Genomic DNA, 27,467 nt, shown 5'->3' on the forward strand with positions numbered 1-27,467 from the left:
TGCACTTTCAAGGGCAATCAATGGATGGCAAAAAGTGGTCTCCTTGTCACCAATAAAAACACACTGAAAGGACAAATTTCTAACCATAACAGCATCAAATCACAAGCACCATGCTATGACGTTCCCTCCTTCATTGTGATATCATTCCACATCCTCCCTTATGTGGACATCATTCAAATTAATGATTGTTCACATCCTTCAACTTAAATAGTTTTTCTTCAAAGGGATGCTAGAGTGCTTTGTGAAAACATCCAGAACACTTCCAGAACACTAAGAAAATAGATCAATAAACTTAAAACGTCAAGTAAGGAAAAGTTACTAGCAACACACAAAAAATGCCGGAGGGACTTATCAGGTCAGGCAGCATCCATGAAGGGAAATAAACAGTCTTGTTTGAGGTCGAGACCCTGCCAAGCTCCTCCAGCATTTTGGTTGTATTGTTCCAGATTTCCAGCATCTGCTGTCTCTTTGTACTCGTATTAAGGGATAAAAAAAAACTAATCTGCTGGAGATACTTACCATTCAGCATCTGCAATCAGAAAATATTTAGCCAATGCTAGATATCCATCTTTCACTAGAAATGGAATAAAGCCATACAGCTTGTGATTACACTTCAAGATAGAACATAAATAAAATGACTTTTCTGTGAAATCTAAAAGACAGTGGAGGTGAGATGAAAGGTTATTTTAACATCCCATTAGTAATACTAAACTGTTATTAATAATCATCGCACCATTTTAAAGAAAATTACTTCTATCACAAAGTGATAGGGAACAATAATTTAAAGGCAACTCTCCGCAGCAGCAGTGTCAATGTTAGACTAAATGTTTACACAAAGTGCAGTTACACAAAAATTGGAACAAATTCAGCCCTTTTGCATTCCAACTGTTTCTACGGGGAAGTGTGGTACAAAAGGTCAAAAGGCCATGTTCCAAAAGCTGGCAAAAGCCCGTAAGCATTTATACCATGCATATAGCAAATATGGAGTCAAATCCTTTTTAGGTAGCTGGATTTTTATTAGTGTATTAAAGAACTCTGAACACCAGCAATGGGAAATATTTACAAATAAATTAGGCAAGAATCAGGTTAGATAGCACCCTAAATGCTGACTGAATAATGAAACAATTGCAAAAAAACAGTTCACAAATTCTGTATTATGCAAGGGGCGAGAAGCAGCATTTGATTTAATGGTGCCAAATTAGGTTTTCAATTAAAAATTGATAGACTCTCTAGGACAGGGATTCCCAATCTTTCTTCATGCCAGTGAGCCTTACCATTAACTGAGGGGTGCAAGAACGCCAGGTTGGGAGGTTGGGAACCCCTGCCCTAGGAAATTATACCTCTACCGCAACCGCCCCCCCCCCAACACTGTTCCAAATCAATTAAAATAAACAATACTCCCAAGCTACTCAAGACTGGCAAGATGGGCAAAACAACTGCCATTTAATTCTCTATCAATGTCCTCTATGAAATATTGCTTGAAGTATTTCATAAAGAGCGTCAGTGTCCTCTACAAAACTAACATTGTAATGATGTTATACATTAAACAAATTGAAAGCAGGATTAATAATAGTTTAGTATGCAAGGCGTTTATAGCAGTTACTAGTCATTTTGCCCATTTGCCAATCCTCAGTCTTTTACTGTCCAAATCCTTTCTACATTTGCTTGCTAATTACAAGTGGCCCTTTTCAATGGGAAGTTTCTGCTCAAGGGGGCTCATTATTTTATGCTTTAACACAGGGGTGACCAACCTTTTACATTCCATGCGTCAATTTTTTTCCACTCACAAGTTCAGATGCGCCATACAGCTCTTGTACCCCCATTCAATTCTTGTAAAAATATGTTAATATAGAACTCGTGCATGAAAAAATTGACGCACGGAATGTAAAAGGTTGGCCACCCCTGCTTTAACACAATGTGTTGACAGACTTCATTTTTTCTGTCCAGAGACAACCCTACCAACTCACTAATTCAGAAGACACTCATTTTCTTTCTCGAAACATCATCTTCTGCTCTTCCTTTGTATTTTCATAGAGGCCACAACTCAATCAGATGACATCATATCATGAAGTTCCATTTCTAGAATTCCACTGCTTGTTTACTCTAAAATGCTGCAGACAGAACTGAACACAAGTGCCAGCTCCATGAGCATTTTTCACGAAGTAAATTGTTACAGCATGGTATAGAAACTTAACGATCAAGTTAGTGGTCTATAATCTAGAGGCTCAACCATGCTGGCTGGGAAGTTCTAGCAACTAAATCGGGGGTAAAAAGCAAGCGACAAAAAAAAAATTAAATGGCTGAAAGAAATATTTTTCATCAATGCTATTGTGTGTCTAATCCCTATCCAGGAGTTATCCCTCATCTTCAGAAACATTCCAGCAAGTCATTTCCACACATTCTTCATTGCTTCACCCAAAGTTCTGTGCTGAGAAATGGATTAGAGTTGCAGCAGAACTAAGTTTTATATGGGTTTGGCTGTAGTTTGTCAAGTCTGCATTAGCAGCAGAACTCATTGAATTTTTCAGCTGCGCTTAAGAAATATAATCCAGTCTGGAAGAACATCAAGTATTACTTCCCCACTCCCCACCCAACCTTTTCTTGGACTTAGCCTGTCACACCCTGAGAATAAGCAGTTCAGAATTGAGATGTTTAAATTTTGCCTTAAGATAATAGTTTGACCTGACTTAATGAAGATAAGTTGAGATTCTTTATTTGCAGTTTTATTTTGAGCAACAGCTCAATGCAAACAGGCTTAGGAGAAATTTAACTGAGCAAAATGAAAACTGATAATGCAGCACATCATTGAAGATATCCAAAATATGTTCACCATGGAAACCATGTGGCATAGCAAGCCAAGTTGCAAGTGAAGATTTCCATTTCCTCAATTCCAGCAGAAGCAATGCATTTCATTACTTCTGGAATACAAACAAAAAAAATTCTAAATCACTGCTTTGGCCATGGATTTTAAAATGATCTCTACAGCTTACTTTTTGGATACCTTGGCTTCAAAGAATAGTTATGCAGTGGAGATTTCCAAAGTATTAAAACACACAAAAAACAGGAATAGGCTACAGATTTTTATTTCATATTTTTAAAACAATATAGAGTGTATTGCTCATCTAGGCCACTTTCTTGAGTTGCTGCAGAATGTTCCAAAATAAAATTAAAAACTCAAAAATGAAATAGAGGAGACAAATAAATTAGAATTATTAGGAAAGACAATAACTTAGATTATTGTTACATACCCCATCTCCATTACATACTATTTTTTTCCACCTATGAAAACAATGCAGAATACACACCCTTGCCAAAGGGACCAATCTGTCACAGATGGGAACATACAAATCAAATACAAGTCATGTTAGTGAAGTACAGCCACAGACATACAACTTTTCCAATGAGCAAAGCTTCACTCCGTGCAAATAAAATCAACTTAATTACTTACTGCGAACTTCAGCATTAACCAAATGCCCAATGCTGTCTGCCACTGATTTCGATATAGAAAAGTTTCATTCTAAAATAATATCCACCTTGATAAACCTTTAAAACTTAATTGAATAAATACTTCAACTTTCACCGCCCTTTAAGGGATAATGACAATCTGCTGCACAAGTTCTTCATTATGCTATGTTAATAACTACTCATACCTCCAGAATAAGACGTGGATTGAATGGAGGGCCACATAATTGCAAACCATGTCCTCTATTCTGTTACATCTCAAGTTGAAGTCACTTTTCTGTTTAAGGCAGAAAGACACTATTTAGGCTGTTTATTGAAACTAGTATTTTGGCAAGCCCTGAAGATTTCAATTCCCAACAGATGTATCGTCAAATTCTAACAGAAATGGCCTGCAGCTCCTATTTCTCTTCATTTCAGAGATCTAGTCAAGAGTGCATCAGAATATCTCAATAATGCAGCATATTATCTAAAGCTTTCAAAACTTTATATCCCTTGAAACAGATCAACGATGCTACTTTCAGAAAAATAAGGCAGTTGAATCTCTGAACAGCTCTTCATTTTCAGTCAAACCCAAACCATTATCAAAGCATATCAAATACAATAAACGTTTTGTTGCAGTCTTGTTTCCTTCTGGTGCAGTATAACCAATAAACTACTCCTTCAATTCTTTTTCCATTTTAAAGCACAGAATAGCATGATTTACACAAATGTAATAGGAGATAATTTATACAGCAAAAACATTAAAATTATTGATATACATTTATCAGAGTGAGGATTACTTGAAGATCAGTCTCCATTACTAAGCAGCAAGCAACAAATGATAAAATTACTGTATGTAAACCCAGCCAATGATTATTTCCACAAATGCAACATTGAAGTGAATCCCAAAGTAAGCATACAGTACTTACAATCATACTAAATCATTGACATCCTCAGAATATCCCATTCTATGCCAACTAATGATTTTGATGAAAACAAATCAAAATACATACATTTGGAATACCTGAAATACAAATAGAATTATGATAATGGTGGGGGAAACAGTCAATATCAGATATCAGACTCTGCTATAAACAGAATTCTATACAACTGTTGTATTTGATATAGAGACCACAAGGTTGTGTTGAGGTGACCAGATAGATGAGGTGATGTTTCACAAACTTGCACTGAGTCTCAATACAACAAGGCAGAGACCACAAGCTGATAGGTCAAAGTGGGAATGTGACAGAATCAAAGGTTGTGCCAACAAGTACACTGCAAAACAGTCACACAATTTGCATCCGGTTTCTCCAATTAATGCAGCACATTGTGAACATTGATTGCATGCAGTTGACTAGATCTGAAGTGCAAGTGATTTGTTGCTGCATCTCAAAATAATGCTGTGAGGTAAAAGGACAGGTGTGACATCTGCTGCAGATGTGTGCAATTCAAAGTACCCTGAAGGGAAGTAGCTGGTGCAGATGGTAAGAGCAGACCAGAGAGTTGCACAGTGAATTTTCCTTTTGGACTACTGAAAGGGGATGGATGGGACAGGGTGACACATTTGGTGGGGAAATGTCATTGAAGGCAATGTAAATTAAGTACAATTTGTAAAAAGCAAGGCTGGTGTGGTGAAAATGACTGGAGAGCTCTATTGTTGATCTGAGGAGATAATAAAAGCAAAATCCAAGAAACTGATTTTAGACCCTGATGTTGCAGTTTCCTCTATACATAATGTACCCCACCCCCATTACAGAGGAATTGCATTCTTCAAATAAAATGCCTGCATTGCAACTTTCTGTAAGGCAAACCTTTTATCACTCCATTGAATCCCTATAGGAAGGATGTTCAATGGTTCACAAGGTTCATTATCGAAGTATGTATGCAGAATACAACCCAGATTTGTCTTTTCCAAATAGCCATAAAATACAGAAAACCATAGAAGTAATGATAAGAAACATCAAATCCCCTCCCCCACACGAAGAGACAAGAACTCGCAAACCCCAACATTCCCCACCCCCACTCGCACAAAAACTACCAGATCACCCAAACCTCTGGCCCGCCAACTGGCAATAAGAATGGGTGAGAACACAAAAAAAAACAGAACTGAAAGGTCCCAATATGAACTACAGTCCAATCTATAAATCTCAAAATTTCGATAACATCTCTGAGATCATCAGGACCCAGCAGTAACACCCCTACCCCGAGAAACAACACGAGCCAGCAGCTCAACAGTGCTGTTCTCCATGGATATGCAATATTTGGGCAAGGGAATTCTGACTGCATTCTGAGTGAAAGTAACTATTTTAATTTACTAGAAATGGGACTTTTCATCATCTGATAAAATACGCTGTGCAAGTATCAAGGCTGCCTAGTTCAAAGAGAAACAGTTTAAATGTCCTGCTGCAGCCTGCAATCCTCGCCTTAGGTAATCCAGTTCCACTTTCTGCACACATTTCATGTTTATACATCTCTCCTCCACTCCCACCCACCACAAATTCCATAAGTGATTATTTTCATTCTTTTTGAATTTTTTGTAAATCCCATAAAGTGAGCTTTCACTAATCAAACTATTGTAACCGCCCGGTAGCAAATGTAATCAAAAACAATACAACTAGTTTTGCAGAATATTGAAAATTTTCCTCCAGCTCCAATTTGCCTCAACTTTAAAATCAGATTTTGAATCGCACCGAGTATAATAATTATCTTAGCAGCCTCATTGGATAAAATTGCATTATACAAAACACCAGTGTCCATTTTCAGCACTCACTACCATTCTTTGATTTACAAATATTAACTTATTAAATGACATGCTCATAGGGAGTATTACAATTTAGCTGCTTACAATAGGAAATCTCAATTAAGTATAATCAAGATTATACTTAAGTCAGTCTCAGACAATTCAACAGTACAACATGACACTAAGAAATTGCTAATGGCCATCACACAGTGATATCAATATTAAGAAAACTGGTGTACCATAGTTACAAATGAGATTTACACTCAGGTCCAACAGGTTGTTTGATTATGATTGGAGTGGGATTGCTCGCCCATTTACAAATTTAATTAAATTCAAATTCACAATTTGCAGGAATCAAATTTGAACTGGCAATCTTGAGCATTTTAGTCTCACATCTTAATTTCATGTCCAAGCAGGCTAGGAATTTAAAGTTTCAATATTTGTACATTGAAACAATGAAAGTACAGTATTAAATGTGACATGCCCTTAATGTTCATGTAAAAGAAAACCAACGTCAGCTCCCTCCCAGGACAGGAGTTAGCAATTTCTAAGTTTGACTTCAGGATGTGGCTATTCAGACTACATCCCCTTGTAAAAAGCAAAATAGCTTTGACAGTTAAAGTAAGCTCACATAGCAGTTCAGTGGAACATTATCACAAATCATACCTCAATTCTTTATAGGTAGTGTTAACTGAACTAAGTCTACATTCTTGAACTGAGTGTAGATAAAAAGTCAGATCAGTATTTTTGCTAAGTAACCTGACAACTCCACAAGTGGAACTCCAAAACAGCACAATTTAGAGAGAAAAAAAAAATCAGTTTTTAAACTAATAACTTAGAAGAACAAGCATTTTCAGCTCCCCAATCTTCATAAGCACTTATTTTAAAATTGATTTGCAGATCAAAGAGAGAATCGCAATTTCCTGTATTTAAACTTTTAATTGCTGTAACTTGCCAAAGCCTGCTAAAGCATTGGGAAAGTCTTTCAAAAGAAGATTTTAATTGGGCAATATAAACAAGCCAATAATTAGTGACAATTGGCATTTCTGTGCAAGATGCCAATTATTTTTGAATTTAAATAAACCTGCCCGTGTTAAATAAACCAAGGTGAATATAGAGCACAACACATGAACATTACAGGAAACCAATCAGATTTACTAAGTATAGACTGCTGAGAAGCACAAGGTTGAATCAAATGAAGAAATCACAATAACTGATTTATTCAACAAAGGCACGTGCATTATTGCACCATAATTCAAAGAGAAACTGCTAGATGTACCCAGCAGAGCAGGCTTAACTTGTGGAAGGAGAATCTGTTATGAGAAGTTCCTTCAAAATAGTGATGACAAGGGAAAGAGGGACAAGAAGACTGAAAATTCTGAATACAGAATTTATGAATCCTAATTGATGAAATATGTTTAGTATTTTCCCTGAAAGGCCACTGACCTGTATCATCTGTCCTTTCTTGGCATCTATAACAGATATTCACTTTACTCCCTCCATCTTCACCCTTCACTGGAAAATTAAATCTGTTTTACAAATGTTTTCAGTTCCGATAGAAGGTCAATCTGAAACAGATTCCATCCTCTCTCCACAGAATCTGCTGCACATTTTCAACATCTAATGAATTTTGCTTTAAGAGAGAAACTCCGTTGTAGGACTCCGAACACTCACATTTCAGCAAATGACTCTCCAAGTTTTGTCCCGGGATGACATTATAGGTCAGACAGAAAAACAGATCCAAGTCATTGAAATGCAACACTCTCAACTACTCCTGGGAACCCATGTCTAAACTGGGGCAGGAATTTTCAATTTAACATTGAAAACCTTGATCCATGTAGCAATGGCGAACAGAAGCTCTGCATAAGCAGTAAAAAAAAACAGCAAACCACCTCATAAACAACCCACCCTATCAGCCACTGCAAGATTCTGCAGTTCCTACCCAACAGCTCAAAATCTGAGAAGAATCATGTCATCTTTGACTGAGGGCTGTATATACCCATTTTTTTTTAAAAAGAGCATGATATTAAGTACACAAAATGCCTTATAAAAGGCAAGTGCTGACAGTGACCCAGTAAAAATTATTAAATTAACAAGAAATCGGATTACTAGATCAAATAAGGAAAGTCAGAAGAACAGATGTTACGAAAACACTAGCAGTTAGCAACAACTCCACGCTTGGTTGATGCTCTGAATTACAACAGTAAAGTTCAGTGCTGAACATCCACTAATTGGAAGCCCAATTACCAACAATCTTGTAGTACAAAATGTTTCTGTACATAATATAGGTGCTTATGATGTTAAGTATTAAGAAAATTCTAGTTGTCACTCAACAAGACCACATTAATATTATATATTAAGGGTTTTGCTTTTAAGAGCTTATATGTAAAGAAATTTCAAGGTGCAATTCCTCTGCTAGGGAGCTGCCCTCCTACTAACAAACTCATCCCCTCTACTGATTAAAGAGTAGGTGATTTTCATTTAATGAATTTGCTGCCTCAACACAGAAACAATGCCAAGGAGTTTGCCACAAGGAACCTTTACTTTTGCATACAGCTAGATGTGCAAAACAAATTTCATCTTCTTGCCCTGTTGTAACAATGTTGACATTCCCTATCATCTTTATTTTAGACTCAAAACATTAGACTCAGCATTTAAAGAGATTCCATCATTATCACTCAAGGCCTCTATACTTAAAATGTATTCAAAAAACCAAATAACATGCTACAAGAGTAAAATTGAAATGATTTTGGTTATTCAATTGAAATTCAGTCTTATCAGAATATGAAATGAGTATTAATTTCTTAGTTTCTAATGTGAGAAGAAATAAGTCAGTACTGGACTTACATTTGATAATGGCAGAGACAGAGCAAGTCTTAAAGCAGTCTATTAGGCAGCATCTCTATTTTCCCTATGCAACATCCAACTGTTTCCAAAACAACTCGACAAGTAATTAGCAATAAACCCTGATTCAGGATTTCAGTGTAAAGATACCTACAGATAAGACAGTTGGAGCTCTAACAAAATGCAAAGTCTATAAGCATTAATAAACATTTACAGAATGCCTTTAAAAGGAACAAAACATTGATTGTGCTCTTCTGACATTCCGTGTAAACAAAAGTAACAGTAAGATATTAGGCCAGATAATCCAAATATTGAAATACAAGTTTTGCTTTTTAAAAAAAATTAAAACCCGCGGGGGAAAAAAGTGGAAATACTTCAGGAGGTAATTCATGAGCATTGTGCCCAACAGCCAAACCGGTCTATAAACAAAGAGAATAAGATCAGGAATGACTAAGAGTACGGAACTGGATCCAGCCCTCTCCGAGTGTCATTTCTCTCCATAAGTGAGCCTGGCCTGTTCAGTATTTTCAGCATTTCTGATTTGATTCCTCCCAGGAATGTTAAGGGAATTATTCATTTAGAAGAAAGAACATGTTGAGACTTGAAAACAAGTTAGAGAACTTTGAAAATTGCCACCTATTTAAACAATGCCCCTATGCAATTCAGCAGCCACCAAGGTGATGGATGAATAGGATTTGATGAGCGGCAAGATACAAGCAACAGATTTTCTATACACCTCAATTTTGTAAAGCATGATGAAAGACAGCTAAGAATGAAATTATTAAGCCTGGAGTTAACAAACATGGATTCAGATGGCCAAGGCAGGGAATAATGTTACAGAGGGAAAACACAGTTGACTTGTGGATTCGAGGAAAGGGCAGAGAATATTTCAAAGGATATGCTCATGCATTTTGAAGAGAAAGGAACATGAACTCAATTTAAGTATTCAGGAAGAGGGAAACATACATGCTAACACATGGGCTCCAGCCCTATTTGAGACCACCTACTGCCCTCCTATCCCCTGTCCTGATGCTACATCACTTTCTTGTGGTCACATAGTCCCTATGCCCCACAGTGCTGTCACCTCAACCATTTGTGAAGCAGAGTGATCTACACATTAGACACATTAGAATAGGGTAATTTGGAACCCAAAACCCCAGATCACCTCAGGGATCTTTAAGAAACACTTGAAATGCAGTTAAGATTAAATTTGATTTTCATATTTAAAATTACAATTTATGCAAATCAGTTAAACAATTAATCAAACGTGATAAAACACACCATTCATCTTTATCACAATTTACACATATGTGACTACACTATATAAACTAAATTTTGGGCAGGTGGAGATTGTTACCTGTGGTTGGCAGCTCATCTAGAAGGAAAACTCTAATCTCAAACCTCTGCTACCAAGTGGCTATAATGACTCATGGAGAAGGCTTTGAGAGTACACCTCATGGAAAAATTCTGAAGCAAAGGCAGTGGTATGTTGAGTTCAACACTGACTGGCAATTCCTGCGATGTGACTGATGCCAAACTGTATTGATTCATTAGCTGTGTAAACCAGGGGGAGAAAGGGGGCCTGTTACATGGGCTACAGCTTGCTCTCCATATTGTACTGTCCTGGCTTGAGTACCATGTAGACAGATGGGATCTGGGATGCAACATCTATGGTTGACCCTGACCAATGGAGGGCCTCAAGGGAATGAGCTAGCAATGGCTGGTGCAGTTTCCAGCTCCTTGGCTCTGTACAAATCGGGTACCACCTTAACTGGCAACTGCAATTTGTTAAAGGCTTACAGTGGTTTGCATATTACAAACAGGGCATGAGAGCACAAAATTTAAATCTTACAATGTAATGAAGTCCAGATAGCACTAAGAACAGTTTAGGTACATCACTAAATGTAGAAGTTCTACATTATTGACACTTAAAACATCTGATCACCTGGAAGACACCAACTAAAGAGATCATAGAAGATCAAGAAGATTTAAATGAAATCTCATCATCATGCACAACCCAAAGCTTAACCAACCACACCCCACATATGCAAATGCTTTTAAAGGACAAGGGTCATTACACATTTTGTTAGTTGAGGAAATCAATGCAGGGCCACTATAGGACTGAGCAGAAACTCAAAGACAAATGCCATTACACCAAGTTAAAAGAAAATGGAACATTTTGCCGCAGTACTGTGGATTAAATAGCTAGCTTTGTTACTGAATATAACTAAAAACTGGAGAAAGATGTACAAATCCACACAAGCTCAAGGGGATCTAAATCTTGAAAAACATGCAAGAGACTGATCAAAAGCTTTTCACTGCCAGTATGTGGAGATACAGAAACTTACCAGAGTACAGGTTAACAGATAGCCCAAGAGGACACATTCAAAAAAAAAGAAGAAAAATAGTTTCTACCATTGATCAATAAGCAGAGACTGCACTTTTATAGGGGAATAGGGGAATAGGGGAACAGGAAGGAATCTGTTTCTAGTGGCAACCTTGAGCGGTAGAGGGAAAAAGCCAGGCGGCTTATCTTTTAACCCTTTTTTTTAAAAAAAATGATTAAATAGATGCATATGTTATATTAAAAGATTGTTTTGTGAGGAAGGCTGGAAATTGAAATGCAAGTGGGCATTCTTAAACAGACCAAGTGGCTTGGAATTTAAGAAATACTAATGTGTTGATAGCAACTTCACTTCTGATTTTAACAAATGCTTGTGTTTTGTTCTAAATCAATATGGCATAGGTTGAAAGTTTGTCAGTTTGACAGAACACAAGTTTTTAATGTGAAAACATTAAGGTTTATAACCTTGTATCTTAATCTTTATAATGAGTGTGTAAAATTTGTGCTGAGAACTGCGAAGTGGCAGAATGGAGAGGGCCTGTCAAAGGATGGAAACTTATGACATTGTCCTGTTGCAGTGGTACACATTGTTTAATGTGGGAAGGGACAGATTTACAATCCAAACCACTTCCAAAGGCCACTTATAGAAACCACATTTTATTTTTTTTGAAGCCATTCAGAAAACTGCACAAGTTAAGCTTCCTTTATAAAACATCAGCTAACTGTTCACACCTTCCTTTCAGAAAGCCAACAATTCCCACTGCCCTGTATCAGGAAGCAGAATGCATTTCCTCCCTTTGCATCCTTCCTGTGCTAACAATTCATATACAAGTGCCCATCTCTAACAAAGTAACAACTAGGAGGGAAGTGGTGGTGTGGTGGTAGGATAGTAATTCAAATGAATCTTAGTACCCATTATGCCGATACCAGATTTTTAAAAAGTGCTCCAAAATACTTCAAAGTGATAGACTTTTACTTGTCAGTACTAAATTCAAACTCAGTTTATTATCATTCAAATGTATACACATATACTGCCAAATGAAACAACATTCCTCTGTGTGAAGATGCACAACAGTACATATAGCTCACACATATAAACACAAAGCAATATTACCATAAATAATAAGGTGCATATACAATAGAAATTAAAAAACAACCAGTATAACACTGCTGGCATCACATATGCGATGAAACTGTATTGTGAGATTCATACATGGTCGCATGTTGTTCAGTAGTCTTATGGCCTGGGGGAAGATGTTTCCCATCCAAACAGTTCTGCATTTACGATAGACCTGCATTTAAAGTAGGTTGCAGACTTGTATGTGAATTTGGGTCTATAGGGCGAGGCAGAACTTAATGGCCTCATTAGGTGGAGCCCAAGTTGCAGAGACAGTGAGATAAGAGGTCCTACTTCAGGTCCTGCAGCCACAGCCTCCACAACACTCCTCCTACTCCTTCGTGCCTTTGCTAGATGAAACCATAGGTCACTCTTTCATGCAACTGGAGATTCTTGGAAAGCATTGTCTGACTACAGTAGCCAGACATGACAGATACAGATCTTGCAGGGGCAACATATTGTAGTGGACAAGATGGTACCATTCTGCAGAGCAGAGGTTTTCCACTGCAAACATTAAGATCAGCGGGAAAATTAGAAAGCAATCTGGAAGAGTTGGAACTCCAAAATTTAGAAGGTTCACATTATTGAGCAGTAACGTGCAGCTAAAATTCTGAAATCTAATATTTCATCTTTTCCCTCTAAGTTGTGCAGGTGCATGACTGTGCAGTAACTGAAATACTCCTGTGCACATAGCCTCCGTTGTCGCGCAGCAGGAACTTTTCCTATATTATTTTAATTTAAAGTGCCGCACAGTTTTCAGGCCATGCAAACATTTCCTGCTTAGGCAATGGCTGGCCCACACAACTGTAAAAAAAAGAGTAAACGTTACATACAAGTCATTAAATATACACTCCATAGAGCATGAAATAACATGCCAGTGATCCATATGACCTCGATGTCTACCTACACTAAACTTATTTGCCTACTGTGTAAAAGGCAGATACATTTAATTGTCCTCCACTACTCTGGCAGCTCATTCCAGATACTTCCAACTATGTGAAAAACATACCTTACAGATCTCCTTTAAATCTCTTCTCTCTCACCTTAAATCCATGCCCTTTACTATGTCCTTGCAAAAAGAAAAGCGATCTATTCTATCTATGCCTCTCAATTTTATAAACTTCAGGTCATCACAGCCTCCTAAAGCCAGCCTATCCAATCTCTCCTTGTAACCACAATGCTCAGTTTCAGGCAACTTCCTGGTTAATCTATTTTGCACTTTCTCAATTGTTACCACGTCCTTCCTGTAGTTGTGACCAGAACTGTACACAATACTCCAAATACAATTTAAACCAATGTTTTACACAGCTGCAACATGACATTTTAACTCTAATACCCAATGCCTTAGCTTATGTAGGTAAGCATACCAGAACATTTAATAATTAGGACAGGGTATTATGGAATAGATGCAGAAATAACCCACTCCACTGATAGTTGTCATTACAATTGAAAAATTCAATCCATATTATGAACAAAAGTTAGCCATTGGTCTCCATAAAGTATTTTCAAAAACTTTAATTCCTCAAACCTAGAGAATCCTTGCATCTCTATATAACTTACCACACACTGAAGAAAGCCAAACCAAGTCCAACCCACAGGTACCTTAAGTGGATTCACTCTTTTCAAAGTAGAACCAAGGCTGCATTAAGATATGCTTTCAGCATTTTGCATACATTCACTTATAGTCTAGCTAGCCAAATAGCACTTTTGGAAAAAGTTATATTCCAGTTAAGATCCAATGCTGTGGTTAAAACCAGGCCCCAAGTATACAATTTTCAAGCATGTTTTCAGTTCTTTGTTATAATTCCAATTTTAGCATAACAGACTAGTATTATTTGTTGAAGATGTATAATTTGAAAGGAAAGATGTTTCTTACAAACCAGGAACCAACTTTTCACCTTCTCCTAAGCCTGCAGAACTTTGTAACTCATTCTTCCAGTTACAAAAGAAATTGCAAATGATAGAGAAGTGTTCCAGATGAATGAATTTATATTATGAATACCATAAGTAAAAAAAAATACATGGAGGAATGGTTAAGTAATGACTTCACTTTTAGGACATCTCACCTTTTATTACAAAAATCTTCCCTAATGTCGTTTTGTCAGAACTATTTGGCACCAAATTGCATCACAATCTCAGATCAAACATAGACCGAAGAACTAATTTCCAGAGCCAAACTGAGTGACTGTTCTTTACATTTGTGACATCAAAGTGCCCTGGTAACATTATCACTGGGCATCAAAGGGGGAAAAACTGTCCAATGGTCAAACCTCAGACAAAATGGAGATAGTTGTGGCTGGAGGTCAATATTCCCAACCCAGCATACTACTTCAAGTTCTTCAGGATCGTATATCTGACCTAAATATCTTCAGTTGCTTCAATGACCTTCATTCCTTCACAAGTAGTGGGGATATTCAATGATGTTTGCACAGTTAATTCCATTTGCAACCCATCAAAAATGAAGCTGTCTATGCTTCATCTAGGCATGGGCAGGCAAGTAACGATTGTGCTACAAAATTAGAAATCACCACCTCCAAAAATTATGTTATTCAATGGCAATACCATCACCAAATCCCCAACATTCACCATGGGGGGGGGGAAGAAGGGGGGAAAGAAAGAGGAGAAAGAAAATCATAACTAACCAGAACCTCAAACAGACCAGATAAAAAAAAATCTGTGCTAGGTGGGCAACCAGCTGCATACCCTGCTGTGAGTGACTAACTTCAGGACATGAATAAGTCTTTCCACCATCCAGAATGCCCAAGTCTGGATTGAGTTGCTCCAACAACTCTTATGAAATCGGTCAGCTCCCAGATCAAACCGGACTGCTTGACTAGTACTAGATGGGTAAGAATATTATTCCCTTTGCTGCACTGTGGCTGCAGTACCATCATCCTCTGCATGTACCTGTCCAAACTACACCAACAGCACCTCCAAAACCTACAGCCTCTAGCCTCACTTAGAAGGACAAGATCTCAAAATGTATGGAAGCATTTCCCTTTTTAAGTTAAACACCATTGCAATTGCTGTCCCTCCGCTGCTGGGCCCAGACGCCAGAATTCTCAACCAGTGTGCAGTGATTCAAGTTGGTGGCTCACGACCACTGTCAGTCAGGAAATTATAGACAGTAAAAAAGTCCAAAATTTCTCAAGGTTGACATAGCTTGGAAATAGGAGGCAAAGGGTAGCAATGGAAGGTTATTTTTTCTGATTGGAAGTCTCTGATTAGAGGTATACAACAAGGATCTATGCTGGGACACATAACATTTATAAAATACATTAATTACTCAGAAGTGAATGTAGGAGGTATAACTGTACTAGAAGTCTGCTTATTTTGCTCAAAATTCATTAAAGTTTACAACAACTTATCTTGCCCTCATAATGTACTGCGCGCATCTGCAAAAAGCTTGTTTTCATGGCATTTATACACTGTGTATGTATAACTATGACAACAATAAGAAACTTGAAACTAGATTAAAGAGTGCAGATGTTGGAATATGGAGCAACAGAAGATATAACAGAGGAACTGAGCACGTTGGGCAACACCAGTGGAGGAAAACAGACAATGTGCCGGGCTGACACTCATCAGGATCATCTTCCCTCGATCTTTTAGTCCAAATGAAAGGTCCCAAAATGTCCACTATCCATTTAGATGCTGCCTGACTGACCGAGTCCCTTTAGCAACTCCTGTGTTGAAACTGGAATACGTTTGCTGTAACAGGACTACGGTGTTGCAGATAACAAAGAGGACTGCCCTAGGCTACAGTGTTATATTAGTCAGCTGGAAAGTTAGGTGGACTGATAACAGATGGAATTTAACCTCAACAAGTATGAAGAGATGTACTTTGTGCTCTAAAGTAGAAATAATTGGGGCCTAGAATGTAGTGACAAAGTAGGTATAAATCCATAGATCCCTGAAACTGGCTAGACAAGCAGACAGGCGGTGAAGGTGGCACAACTTCATTTGGTTATGCCAAATCTGGAGTTTTATATGCAGTTCTGGTTGCCACATTATAGTAAGGATGCAACCACACTGTACAGGGTGCAGGAGACATTTACCAGGATGCTGTCTACATTGGAGCATTTCAGTTTTACGGACAGAATGGGTAGAGTGGATTTATTTTTCCTGCAGCAGAGAAGACTGAGGGGTCACTAGATAAAAGTATATAAAATTGAGGGTGGTAGATAGGGCTGCATGATCAGAATCTATTTTCTCTTCTCCAATCTTCCCCCACAAAGTGGGGGTGTCTAAGAGAGTAAAGATGCAAGGCAGTGTACAGGTGGTTTAGAGGGCTGAAGCCATCATATTCACCAATGGAATCTACGAGGATTCCTGTAGGATGCATAAACAAGACTAGAAATTTAACCTGAGAGTGGTACATTCCATCAATTACACAAGAATAACACTGCGTGACTGAGATCAAAAGCATAACACACCAAATTAATAAATCAATGGAGATTCTCTATTTTGTGAGAAATGTACAAAAAGTAGCATTTATAATTATCAGGAGTCTGAAAGAATGAAAACTTGCTCAGTAACATTTTTAATTTCTCTCAGACTTTTGCTACTATTTTCCTCCTTTCCTCAACTCTGCACATGCAAGTAAGTGATACTTTCCTCAGCAAACTAATACAAGCCATGGAGTGCAACTGATTGGTCTCAAAGGGTAGACTGAACAATGCAACTGTTCTTATTCTCAACAAGCTGTTAAAGCCGAATTCATACACTCAAGATTTACAGGACTTTAGCAGGTTTTAAAAATGTCACCTAACATTGTAAATATAAATTACATGAGCTAGCCATTTCAATCTGACTATTCGCCATGATTCATCAAGAACAGGTCCATCTTCCTGAAACCCCATGATTCCTTATCTACCAACTTGTTTTAAATGAGACAACCTTTACAAAACCCCAAAGCAGAAGATTCAAAGCACTCACCATCCTTTGCAATCCCAATAGTTTATCTCTTAATTTGAGACTGAGACCTCTGGTTCCAGGCTTCTCAACCAGAGGGAACATTCTCTTAGTATTTGTCAAATGTTGTTAGTTCCAATTATTTAATGTCTGCTGGTATTAAACTAATTCTACCGCAGCAGAATTCAAAATCTTCAGATCGAGACACAAACTAAATTTACGCAGGCATTTTCCCCAATCAGTTAACGGACTCAAAGAGTCATTTTCTTGAACCTAACAGATTAATGTGCAAATATCCTGTTAAAAAGCAGAAGCAAGCCAGATTTTTAATTTAGCCAAGAGAATTTGTTATTGCTTCTTCAACTTTCCACTATATTAGGCACAAATTAATCTGCGGAAATATTCTTTTTCTAAAACTATGTGCTTTACTAGTATATGCATAACTATATAGCTGGAGTTTGGATACAAGCTGCAACCCCTTAACCCACACCAATCCTTCCCAGCTTGTATCTTGTATCCCAACTATTACTGAAAAGACTGACCTTGCTGGTCAGCATCTTCCGGTCTTGATGGATTTGGAGCCACAGGCAACGGCCTGGGAGGACGTGGCTTGGGTGTCGGCGGAGAAATCTTCCTGCGACCATAAAACTCTACATAGGTTCCTGGAAAGTCACCCCTTTCTTGCGTGGTTTCATTTATGCCCGTGAGCCAGCCAATCTCCTCTGGTCTCGTCTCGTCTCCCTCGCTGAAACCCAGGGCTAACAGAGTACTTTTGGTGACAATCAGTATATCACCAGTATGCAAATCAATGTCTTCTTCACGCTCTTTTTTGTATTCGTACAAAGCTCTATACTGATAGCCATCAGCGCTCATTTTCTCTATTGTTATTAATGCAAAACATGCAAGATGTTTTGCCCTTTATGTAGACATCAGGTGATGAAATTCAAAAATTATGGATGTTCTTCAAGTGAAAATGGATTCTCCAAATGAAGTATTTATCAATAGTTGCTTGCTTAATCAGAAGTCCCTGAAACTACTCTTACCATTTCCAAAAATTAGTAATGCTGTTCTTCAAAAGAAAGACTACTACTTGTACTGCTCAATGACATCAGCAGATTCTTTAAAGATTCCTGAGGTGAATTATTCAAAGTATCTTTTAATGCTCCATCCACTATATCCAGAAAACATCAATTTGCATCCACTGATAATAGCCTTTCTGACTGGCTTTAACCTAAAAGGGAAGAGAAATGTTTTGTTAATAGAAGTTAATATAACACTTCTTAAACAAGGATTAAATGATAACAGACCACTCATTAATTCATACAAAGATAGCTCATCCAAATGAAGAATTATATTATGCATTTGAATATGGTCCAGAAAATGCAGAACTAATTTACGACATAACAACCCAGTTTAATATAAGATCAAACTTTACATTTATAGCTTGAGGTTGGTCAGTTATTAAAAGGGGAACAAATTGCCAGAGCTAGATTGACACTGAAGTAGGAACCAGCTGTAGCATTACAAAATTACATGATAGTGGCTTCACATCATTACCAAATTTGAATTAATGCTAATTTTTGAGACATTTTGTGAATCCCTTGGTGTAATACTTGACCCCAAAGCCAAGTTTAACATGGGGTATTATTCCAACTGCAAATCCACATGACATACCAGATAGAAATTTGATGCTACCTTTATAAAAAAAATTAAAGAACCCTGAAAGCCAGTGTCAGTAGTTTTGATCATCCATGCAAACAAGGAACAAAGAACAAGATCAGTGTGAAAAACAGCTCAATTGTGACAGTTCATCAGTTGAACTGAAGATAAAGGCAATCCAATAAATTTCTGCACAAAATTACCATGACAAAATCTAAAACTCTGAAAAGCTTTAGATGGCCAATTATTCACCAAACTATTGACTTTGTTTACAATTAGTTCATGCTGAGTAAACATGGGACAAATAATGCATAAACAAATATCTTGAATAGCAATTTTTCCACTATGAAGTCCTTAAGTGGAAAAAAAATTAAGAAATACTCAGCAGTTAAGTCAGTATCCATGGAAACAGGAACAGAATTAACATTTTAGGCTCATGACTTGTCATCTGACTATTTCCAGTATAGTTATTTTATTTCAGATTTCCGACATCTGCAGTTTGTTTTTGCTTTGAAGAAAAGTGCAAACTGGAAATGGAAGTCTCCCTGGGCATTATACCATGTGGATCTGATTACTCAAACGAACCTCAAACATTCAATGCACTGTACCTTTTGGGGGCATAAAAAGTGTAATTGAGACGTGTGGGTGGGGATCCAGAAAAGTTAGGAACGACTCGCTTGCTCAAATCTAGTTTTAAATCGATTTATTTATTTTTGTCAGATTGACGTACGGGACAAGCAAACAGCAATGGAGATCAATTATAACCGTAGCTGCAACAGTGAGAGCTATTAAGCTTCTAAAAACTTGCAATTCGCATTTGTGTATTCGAAACACAATATTGCAAAAAAAACCCAAATCGGTTTATAATTTACTGCAGCTTACAGAAAGATAAGTTGTTTAAAGAAAGAGTATCAGCGGCCTTACGGCCAACTGCATACAGTAAATCGAGGCTCCGCATAACAATCCATATGGACCGTATTAATGTAGATACGTGGTCGGCGTAAGCTTGCAGAATAGTTTATTTCATTGCAATTAATTTAAAAAAAAATAAAATTAAGGACGATTTTTACCAACGTAAAGACTGCTTATAAGCAATCTGGGAGAAAAGTTCAATAAAAGAATAATAGTTTATGAACAGCATAACTAGATTATTTATTAAATTACTGAACGGGCACGATTAAAATACTCACACGCTTTGCATTTCCCGAAATAAGGGAACGTGGGCGGTTCCCCCACCCCCACCACCCGTGAAGTTGCCCCTTTCGCCTCCGCAGGAGCAGATCGTTAACCTTTTCCTGCGGTGTCTTCCCGCCTCCACCCTCCGCCATCCCTTAAGCCGGGACTCCCGGAGGTGAGTCTCCCCTCCGTCCGGGGAAGCCGGGCCGTGTTGCCCGGCGGCGGCGGCGGCGGCGGCAGCAGCACCGCTCCGAGAAACTGCTCTGTGATGCCCTGCCACCCGCCCCCGTCGGCGCCCATGTTCCGATGAGGGTAAGGTGCCCGCTTACCTGGCGTACGGGGGTAGAGGGGCCTCCCGCACCGACCGACCGACCGGCCAGCCGACCACCACCGTCACCCACTCGGCTCGCTCCTCTCGCTCACCAGTCCGCGCGGCTCCTCCCCAACGCGCCAGTATTGTTCCGAACGACACGCCCCTTCCGCTTTCCCCCACGCCCATTGGACCGCTCCGCTCACGATAGGGGCTCCCTGCCTGCCAATCACTGTCAGCTCTGGTGACCGGGTACGAGTCGTTGGCTTTGCTGGCTTTCAAGGAAGCCAGAAGTATGAATCTATGGTTAATTGCTCTGCATTCTTAAACTAGTTCCTCACGCCAATCCCTTCTTACTAGTGGAGTCGCCTCTTTGCAATTATGACACTCGCCGTGGAGCGCTCCCAGCCTTTTGGTGTTGCTCCTTACCAAACCCGTTCAAGGCAATATCTTCATCGTCTCGCAAAACCCAAACTCTTAACGCCATCTTCCCGTTCAACCGCCGAAGATGCAATAGCCTTTAATCTCTATCGAGGGACACCTACATACCTTTCTTAAAAATTAAAAAAGAGAATCTGAAATGAAAACTGAAAGTACTGAAGATACTATCAACAGACCTATTCATTTCATCTGTTATATCCCTCTACTCTTGAAATCTAAATTCCAAGATTTTAAGCATTCCCCTTTCTACCACCTCATTGTAAATATGTTTTGAAATGTTCTGTACGGATGATATGCAAAACAAAGTTTTCACGAAGTTTTTCACTGTATCCAGTAGCTACATTTGAACAGTAGAAAGTTTTTGACAAGAACAGGCCATTCTACCTAACAAAATTTGCCAAATTGCTATCCACATAGTGTGTTGAAATAACTCGAGTTTAGATTGGAAAGTCTTTAATGTACTACTCTCAACTACACAGCTTAGGTACTTTGTTCCATGTATCCACAACTCTCTGTGTAAAGAAATGTTTCCTGATGTTAGTCTGAAATTTCTCTTTAGCCAGTCTCCACCTATGCTCCCCTGTCCTTGATAATGGATTAATTTTGAAGTAGCAGCTGGCATCCTCCTTCCTAATACCATATAACCATATAACAATTACAGCACGGAAACAGGCCATCTCGGTCCTTCTAGTCTATGCCAAATGCTTGCTCTCACCTAGTCCCACCAACCTGCACTCAGCCCATAACCCTCCATTCCTTTCCTGTCCATAAAACTATCCAATTTTACTTTAAATGACAATACCAAGCCTGCCTCTACCACTTCTACTGGAAGCTCATTCCACACAGTTACCACTATACCCTTAATGATTTTGAACACCTCTATCATGTCTCCTCTCATTCTACTCCTATTTAAGCAAAAAAGATTTAATTCTTTCAATCTTTCTTCAAGCCCATACCCTGCAGACCTGGAATGAGTCTCGTTGCCCTTCTCTGAACTCTCTCCAGCGCGTTCACATCCCTCACACAATAGGGTAGAGAAATTTGTACCTGATGCTCAAGGTGTGGCCTCACAAGTGCATGAGTCTACCAGAATGCCCAAATCCTTCTCGTACACTGCACTTTCTAACTCAAGACCACCCCACTGTATATTTATATATAATATTTCTACTTCCTATATTTAACACTTTACATTTATTACATTAACTTTCATCTGCCATTTATTTGCCCACATCTAGATTTTGTTTATATCTAACTGTATTGATTCTGCTCTCTGAATGTTATCAGCTGCCCCCCCCACCCTGTTCTGTGTCATTACTAGTTTATTTGTTATGTGAATCATTAATGTAAATTTAAAACAGCAAGCAGCAGCCCCAAAACTGATCCCTTCAGAACCCCACTTTTAACACCTTCTATGTGTGAAAATGATCTCCTCACCATAACTCATTGTTTTCTGTTTCTGGGCCAATTTTTCACACATTTGCACACCTTACCCTGAATCCCTACCTCCAGTAATTTGTTTAATCTCTCATGGGGTACCTTGTCAAAAGCCTTCTGAAAGTCCAAGTAAATGATATCAACTGCACTATTGTTATAAATGTTAGTTGTCTTTTCATAGAGCTCCAGCATATTAGTAAAACATGAATCCCATGCTGGCTTTCTGCTAAGATGCATGTTCTTATCAGCTGCTTTTTCGTCCCATTCTTTATTATTGCTTCCATTATCTTGCCTGTGATACACATTAAGCCTACAGGTCTATAGTTACCAGGGTCAGTGTGGTCACCCTTCTTGTATACTGGGACAATGTTAGCCCATTTCCAGTCCTTTGGGATTTCACCAGTGTTCAATAACTTTTGAAAAATACTTGTTATGTGTTTGTACATATAATCACAGAGATCTTGGTTATATGTGGTCTGGCCTTGGAGAATTATTAACCTTCAGCCTTTTCAGTTGAAGCAGGACCTCACCTTCTAAGATCTCTAAGTCACTTAAAACATTATTATTTTTCTCTACACTTACTGGCATAGTGCTAACATCTTCATAATATGAGTTAAGAGCGTCCACTATGTCCTTCACTGCATAATTTAACACCCCACTGTTATTCCTAATGCATTTAACTTTCTCCTTGACTTTTCATTTACTACTAAAGTACTGAAAAAATCTCTTGGGGTCAATCTTAGCATTATCGGCAATATCCTTCTCAACCTGTCTTTTGGCAAACTGAATTTCCTTCTTAACTATAGGTCTCATATTTTCATATGCTCTATGGTTAACCTCATTAGTACTTATTCTGCATTCCTTGTATAGCTCTCTTTGCTTCAATAATTTTTATGTATATCTTTATTCATCCATGTAGTTGGTCTATTGTTTTTGCTTCTCCTGACCTTGAGTATGAGCATTTCCTACACTGCGTGCATTACCTCTTTAAATCAACCCCTTTGTTCCTCATCTGACTCAACGTCAAGCAGTTCCTGCCAGTTTACCTTCTGAAGTCTTTACTGTATCTGCACAAACTTTGCGTTCCTGAAATTTGATTTAATGGGTTTGATTTTACTGATATACTCTCCCAAACAACTTCGAGACGAGCAATGTTATGATCGCCTGTTCCTAAAGGCTCAACAAATTCTGTACTCAAAATTCTATTCTGATTGTTACAGAATATCAGATCTAGTCAGGCCCCTCCTCTTGTTGGTGCATGAACATACAGGGTCAAAAAAACAATTTTTCAATAACTCAATGAATCCACTTTCCTGTAATCCATTAGTTACTGGGTTCTCCCATTCAATATTTGGGAAATTAAAGTCACCCATAACTATACCATCATCCTCAGAACTTGTTTTTCTTTAAATATTCTGATAGAGTTGTTCATTACAATCACTACTAGTACGAGGGGGTCCATAACATAGCCTTATAGATTATAGATCCTTAGAGATTATGTGTCAATAATAAATTAATTACTAATACTGGGCAATTTTGGAGAAAGAAGCTAAGGTTTCACAAGGTGAAACCTAGGTGAAGCAGCCATTTTCCTGCACTTCTTTCAATTAAGTGTATGGCAACTGTGGACTTGGGTGGTGTCTGCTATGCTGGGGAGACCAGTGCAGAGGTAGAGTGCTTTGCCGAACACTTCTTTTCACATTACCTTGCAATGGATTTTCATTTTAATTAGACATTCCATTACCATGCTAAACTCTTACCAACGAAGCTCAATGTAAGCTTGAGGAGCAGCCCTCAATCATGTTAAAACTTGATCACATCATGATAAACCCTCCAGGATTTAGTATTGAATTAGAACATATAAAGTAAGAGCAGAGGGAGGCCATTCCTCCTGTCCAAAAATTGGAGAATTTATAATAGTAAATATGATATGACAGAGGAATTAAAACAAATGTTATCCCTGTGTTCAAGGAGAATCCTCAAAACCTCCAAGGATTGCTGAGGAATGAAGAATCAAGGTTCATTCCAGAGGTGTCAATGAAGATACTGCAAAATCTGGTAATCATCCTCCAAAATTTTATAGAATTTTGATTGGCTGCTGCATACTGGACAGTAGAAAGTGTGTACTTAAAAACAGAGGGAAAACAGGAAACTACAGATCTGTTAGTCTGACTCCAGTAGCTGGGCAAATGCTGCAATCCATAATAAAGGATGTGATTGATCTGAATCGACCTGATTTAATAAAGGGAAACAATGTTTATGATTTTATTGTAGTTATTTGATATAAAATAGATGGGTGTGTGTGATGGAGTTGCATTTTTATAAGACTTTTGATAAGATCCCATGCAGAAGAGCACATGAATCATGGGTAATATAGCAATGCACTTTGAAAATAGCAAGTAAGGTGTAGGAATAAGTAACAAGAGAAAATCTGCAGATGCTGGAAATCAAAGTAATACACACAAAATGCTGGAGGAACTCAGCAGGCCAGACAAAATCAATGGAAAAGGGTAGACAGTCGACATTTCAGATTGAGACCTTTCATCAGGACTGGAAAAAAAGTGATGGTGCTCAACAATAAACTGTTACTCAATGTCAGCAAGACTAAGGAGCAGACTACTGATTTCAGGTGGAGGGAACCAAAGGTTCATGAGCAAGTTCCCATTGGGGATTCAGAGGTGGAGAGGGTCAGCAACTTTAAATTCTTTGGTGTTATCATTTCAGAGGACCCGTCCTGGGCCCAGCATGGAAGTACAATTATGAAGAAAGCACAGCAACACTTCTACTTCCTTAGAAGTTTGAGAAGATTTAGCATGACATCTAATATGTTGAAGAACTTCTATAGAGGTATGGTGGAGGGAATATTGACTGGTTGCATCACAGCCTGGTAATGGAAACACCAATGCCCTTGGACAGCAAATCCCAAAGAAAAGTGGATACAGCCCACCCTTTCGCAAGTAAAGCCCTCCCAACCATTGTGCACATCTACACAGAGCTTTGTTGCACTGGTTATATGCCCAGTTGGTGCAGTCTGTAATTGATTCTATCGTAGATTGGTTTTATTAAGTGCACCTGAAGCAAATGAATTTCAGGATTTTATGTGGAGACAAATAAATATGATGATAATAAATTTACTTGGAACTTTGAACTTTTGAACAATATTTGAGGAAGGATATAATGGCTTTGGAGGTGGTGCAGAGGAGGTTCACCAGTTTGATTCCAGAGATGAAGGGGTTAGACTATGAGGGGAAATTGAGTTGCCTGGGACTGCACTCGCTGGAATTCAGAAGAATAAAAGGAGATCTTTTAGAAACATACAAAATTTTGAAAGAGATAGGTAAAATACAGGCAGGCAAGTTGTTTCCTCTGAATGGTGAGACTAGAACTAGGGAACATAGCCTCAAGATTTGGGGAAGTAGATTTAGGATGGAGATGAGGAGGAACTGCTGTTCCCAGAGAGTGGTGAATCTGTGGAATTTTCTGCCCAGTGAAGCAGTGGAGGCTACCTCAGTAAATATATTTAAGACAAGGTTGGGGAATTAAGGGTTAGGGGGAAAAGGCAGGTAGGTGGAGCTGAGTCCATGGCCAGATCATGGAATGGCGGAGCAGGCTCAATGGGCCAGATAGGCTACTCCTGCTCCTATTTCTTATGTTCTTATTCCAAGTGCAGTCTGATCAATGCCTTGTAAAGCCTTCAGCATGATATTCTTGTCCTTATATTCTAATCATCTCAAAATGAATGCTAACATTGTATTTGCCTTCCTTACCACCAACTCAACCTGGAAGTTAACCTCCAGGGAATCTTTCATAAGGACTCCCAAATATCTTTGCACTTTTGACTTTTGAATTTTTCCTTTGTTTCAAAAATAGTTTACACCTTTATTCCTTCTACCAAAATGGATGGCCATACACTGCCCCATACTATATTCTATCTACCACTTTGTTGTCCATTTTCCCAATCTGTCCAAGTCCATCTGTAACTCTCTGCTTCCTCAATGCTACCTGCCCTTCCACCTACCTGCATATTGTCTGCAAACCAGCCCACAAGGCGATCAATTCCATCATTAAAATCATTGACATATGAAGTGAAAGCAAGCAGTCCCAACAACACCCCTGTGGAGCACCACTAGTCACTGGCAACCAACTAATAAAGGCTCCTTTTTTTCCCACTCTTTGCTTCTTGCCAGTCAGCCATGCAAGTGTCTTTCCTGTAATACCATGGGCTCTTAACTTGTTAGGCAGCCTCATGTGTGGCACCTTGTCAAAGGTCTTCTGAAAGTCTAAGTAAACACTATCTACTGACTCTCCTTTGTCTCTCCTGCTTGTTATTTCCTCAAAGAATTCCCAACAGATATGTTAGGCAAGATTTCCCCTTAAGGAAACCATGTTGGCTTTGGCCTATTTTATCTTGTGCATCCAAGTATCTAAAATGTTTCTATTTAGAATCATGTTGTCTTACATTTCTTTGTTGCAACTTGATGGTAACAGGTACATATTGTACACAATTATTTCTGCATTTTTATAAAGGGAAAACAAGTTCTTAGGGTATAAATTTGATTTGTAAGACTCTTTGGCCAAATATCACCTCATTTTATCATTAGTTTTTTTTACAGGCAGAGTCTAGATTGAAGCACAAGGAGACGGTTGGGGCTATCCAGCTAGGTTGCCAGGGACTTGGATGGACGACCCACAAGTGGTGATCATCTTCTACAGGTAAGGAGCACCGTGAGCTTGTAACACAAGAGGTACGAGAGGTAGAAGAGGAGAAGAGGTTAACTAAAACAGCTGGCCTGGCCAAACAAGGGGCTTGGACCCGGTGGGAAAGTGTTGAACAACGACCTCTATCTTGGAATGTTCTGTGGCAGATGGAACCGCTCCGCATTTCTTTTCTATGCAGAGCAACGTACGATCTGCTCCCAACACCTGCCAACCTCAGCACCTGGTATGAAGATAAGACGGACAGGTGTGCTGCTTGTGGCGAGAAGGGAACACTTCAACATATCTTGAGTGCATGCAGAGTCAATCTTTCCAGCCGCATGTACTCTTG

General features: G+C 38.6%; 1 protein-coding gene and 1 long non-coding RNA gene across 2 annotated transcripts in view; one reads left to right on the forward strand and one right to left on the reverse strand.

The window, feature by feature from the left end:
• pik3r1 (phosphoinositide-3-kinase, regulatory subunit 1 (alpha)) overlaps positions 1 to 20,698 on the reverse strand; it is a 67,433-nt gene extending 46,735 nt beyond the window's left edge. Inside the window, exons 1-2 of the mRNA XM_063049344.1 lie at positions 20,565 to 20,698; positions 17,943 to 18,631 (exon numbers count right to left, since the gene is read on the reverse strand). Of these exons, the coding sequence (XP_062905414.1) occupies positions 17,943 to 18,273 (331 nt within the window). The 5' untranslated portion in view covers positions 18,274 to 18,631; positions 20,565 to 20,698. The remainder of the gene's footprint in view (positions 1 to 17,942; positions 18,632 to 20,564) is intronic.
• LOC134347153 (uncharacterized) lies at positions 20,379 to 27,089 on the forward strand. The gene is made up of 4 exons (XR_010018093.1): positions 20,379 to 20,547; positions 24,392 to 24,478; positions 25,145 to 25,267; positions 27,034 to 27,089. It is a non-coding gene; the product is annotated as an uncharacterized LOC134347153 (long non-coding RNA).
• Positions 27,090 to 27,467: the final 378 nt, after the last annotated feature.

The sequence above is a fragment of the Mobula hypostoma genome, chromosome 5 (genome assembly GCF_963921235.1).
Source record: "Mobula hypostoma chromosome 5, sMobHyp1.1, whole genome shotgun sequence".
NCBI lineage: Eukaryota > Metazoa > Chordata > Chondrichthyes > Myliobatiformes > Myliobatidae > Mobula > Mobula hypostoma.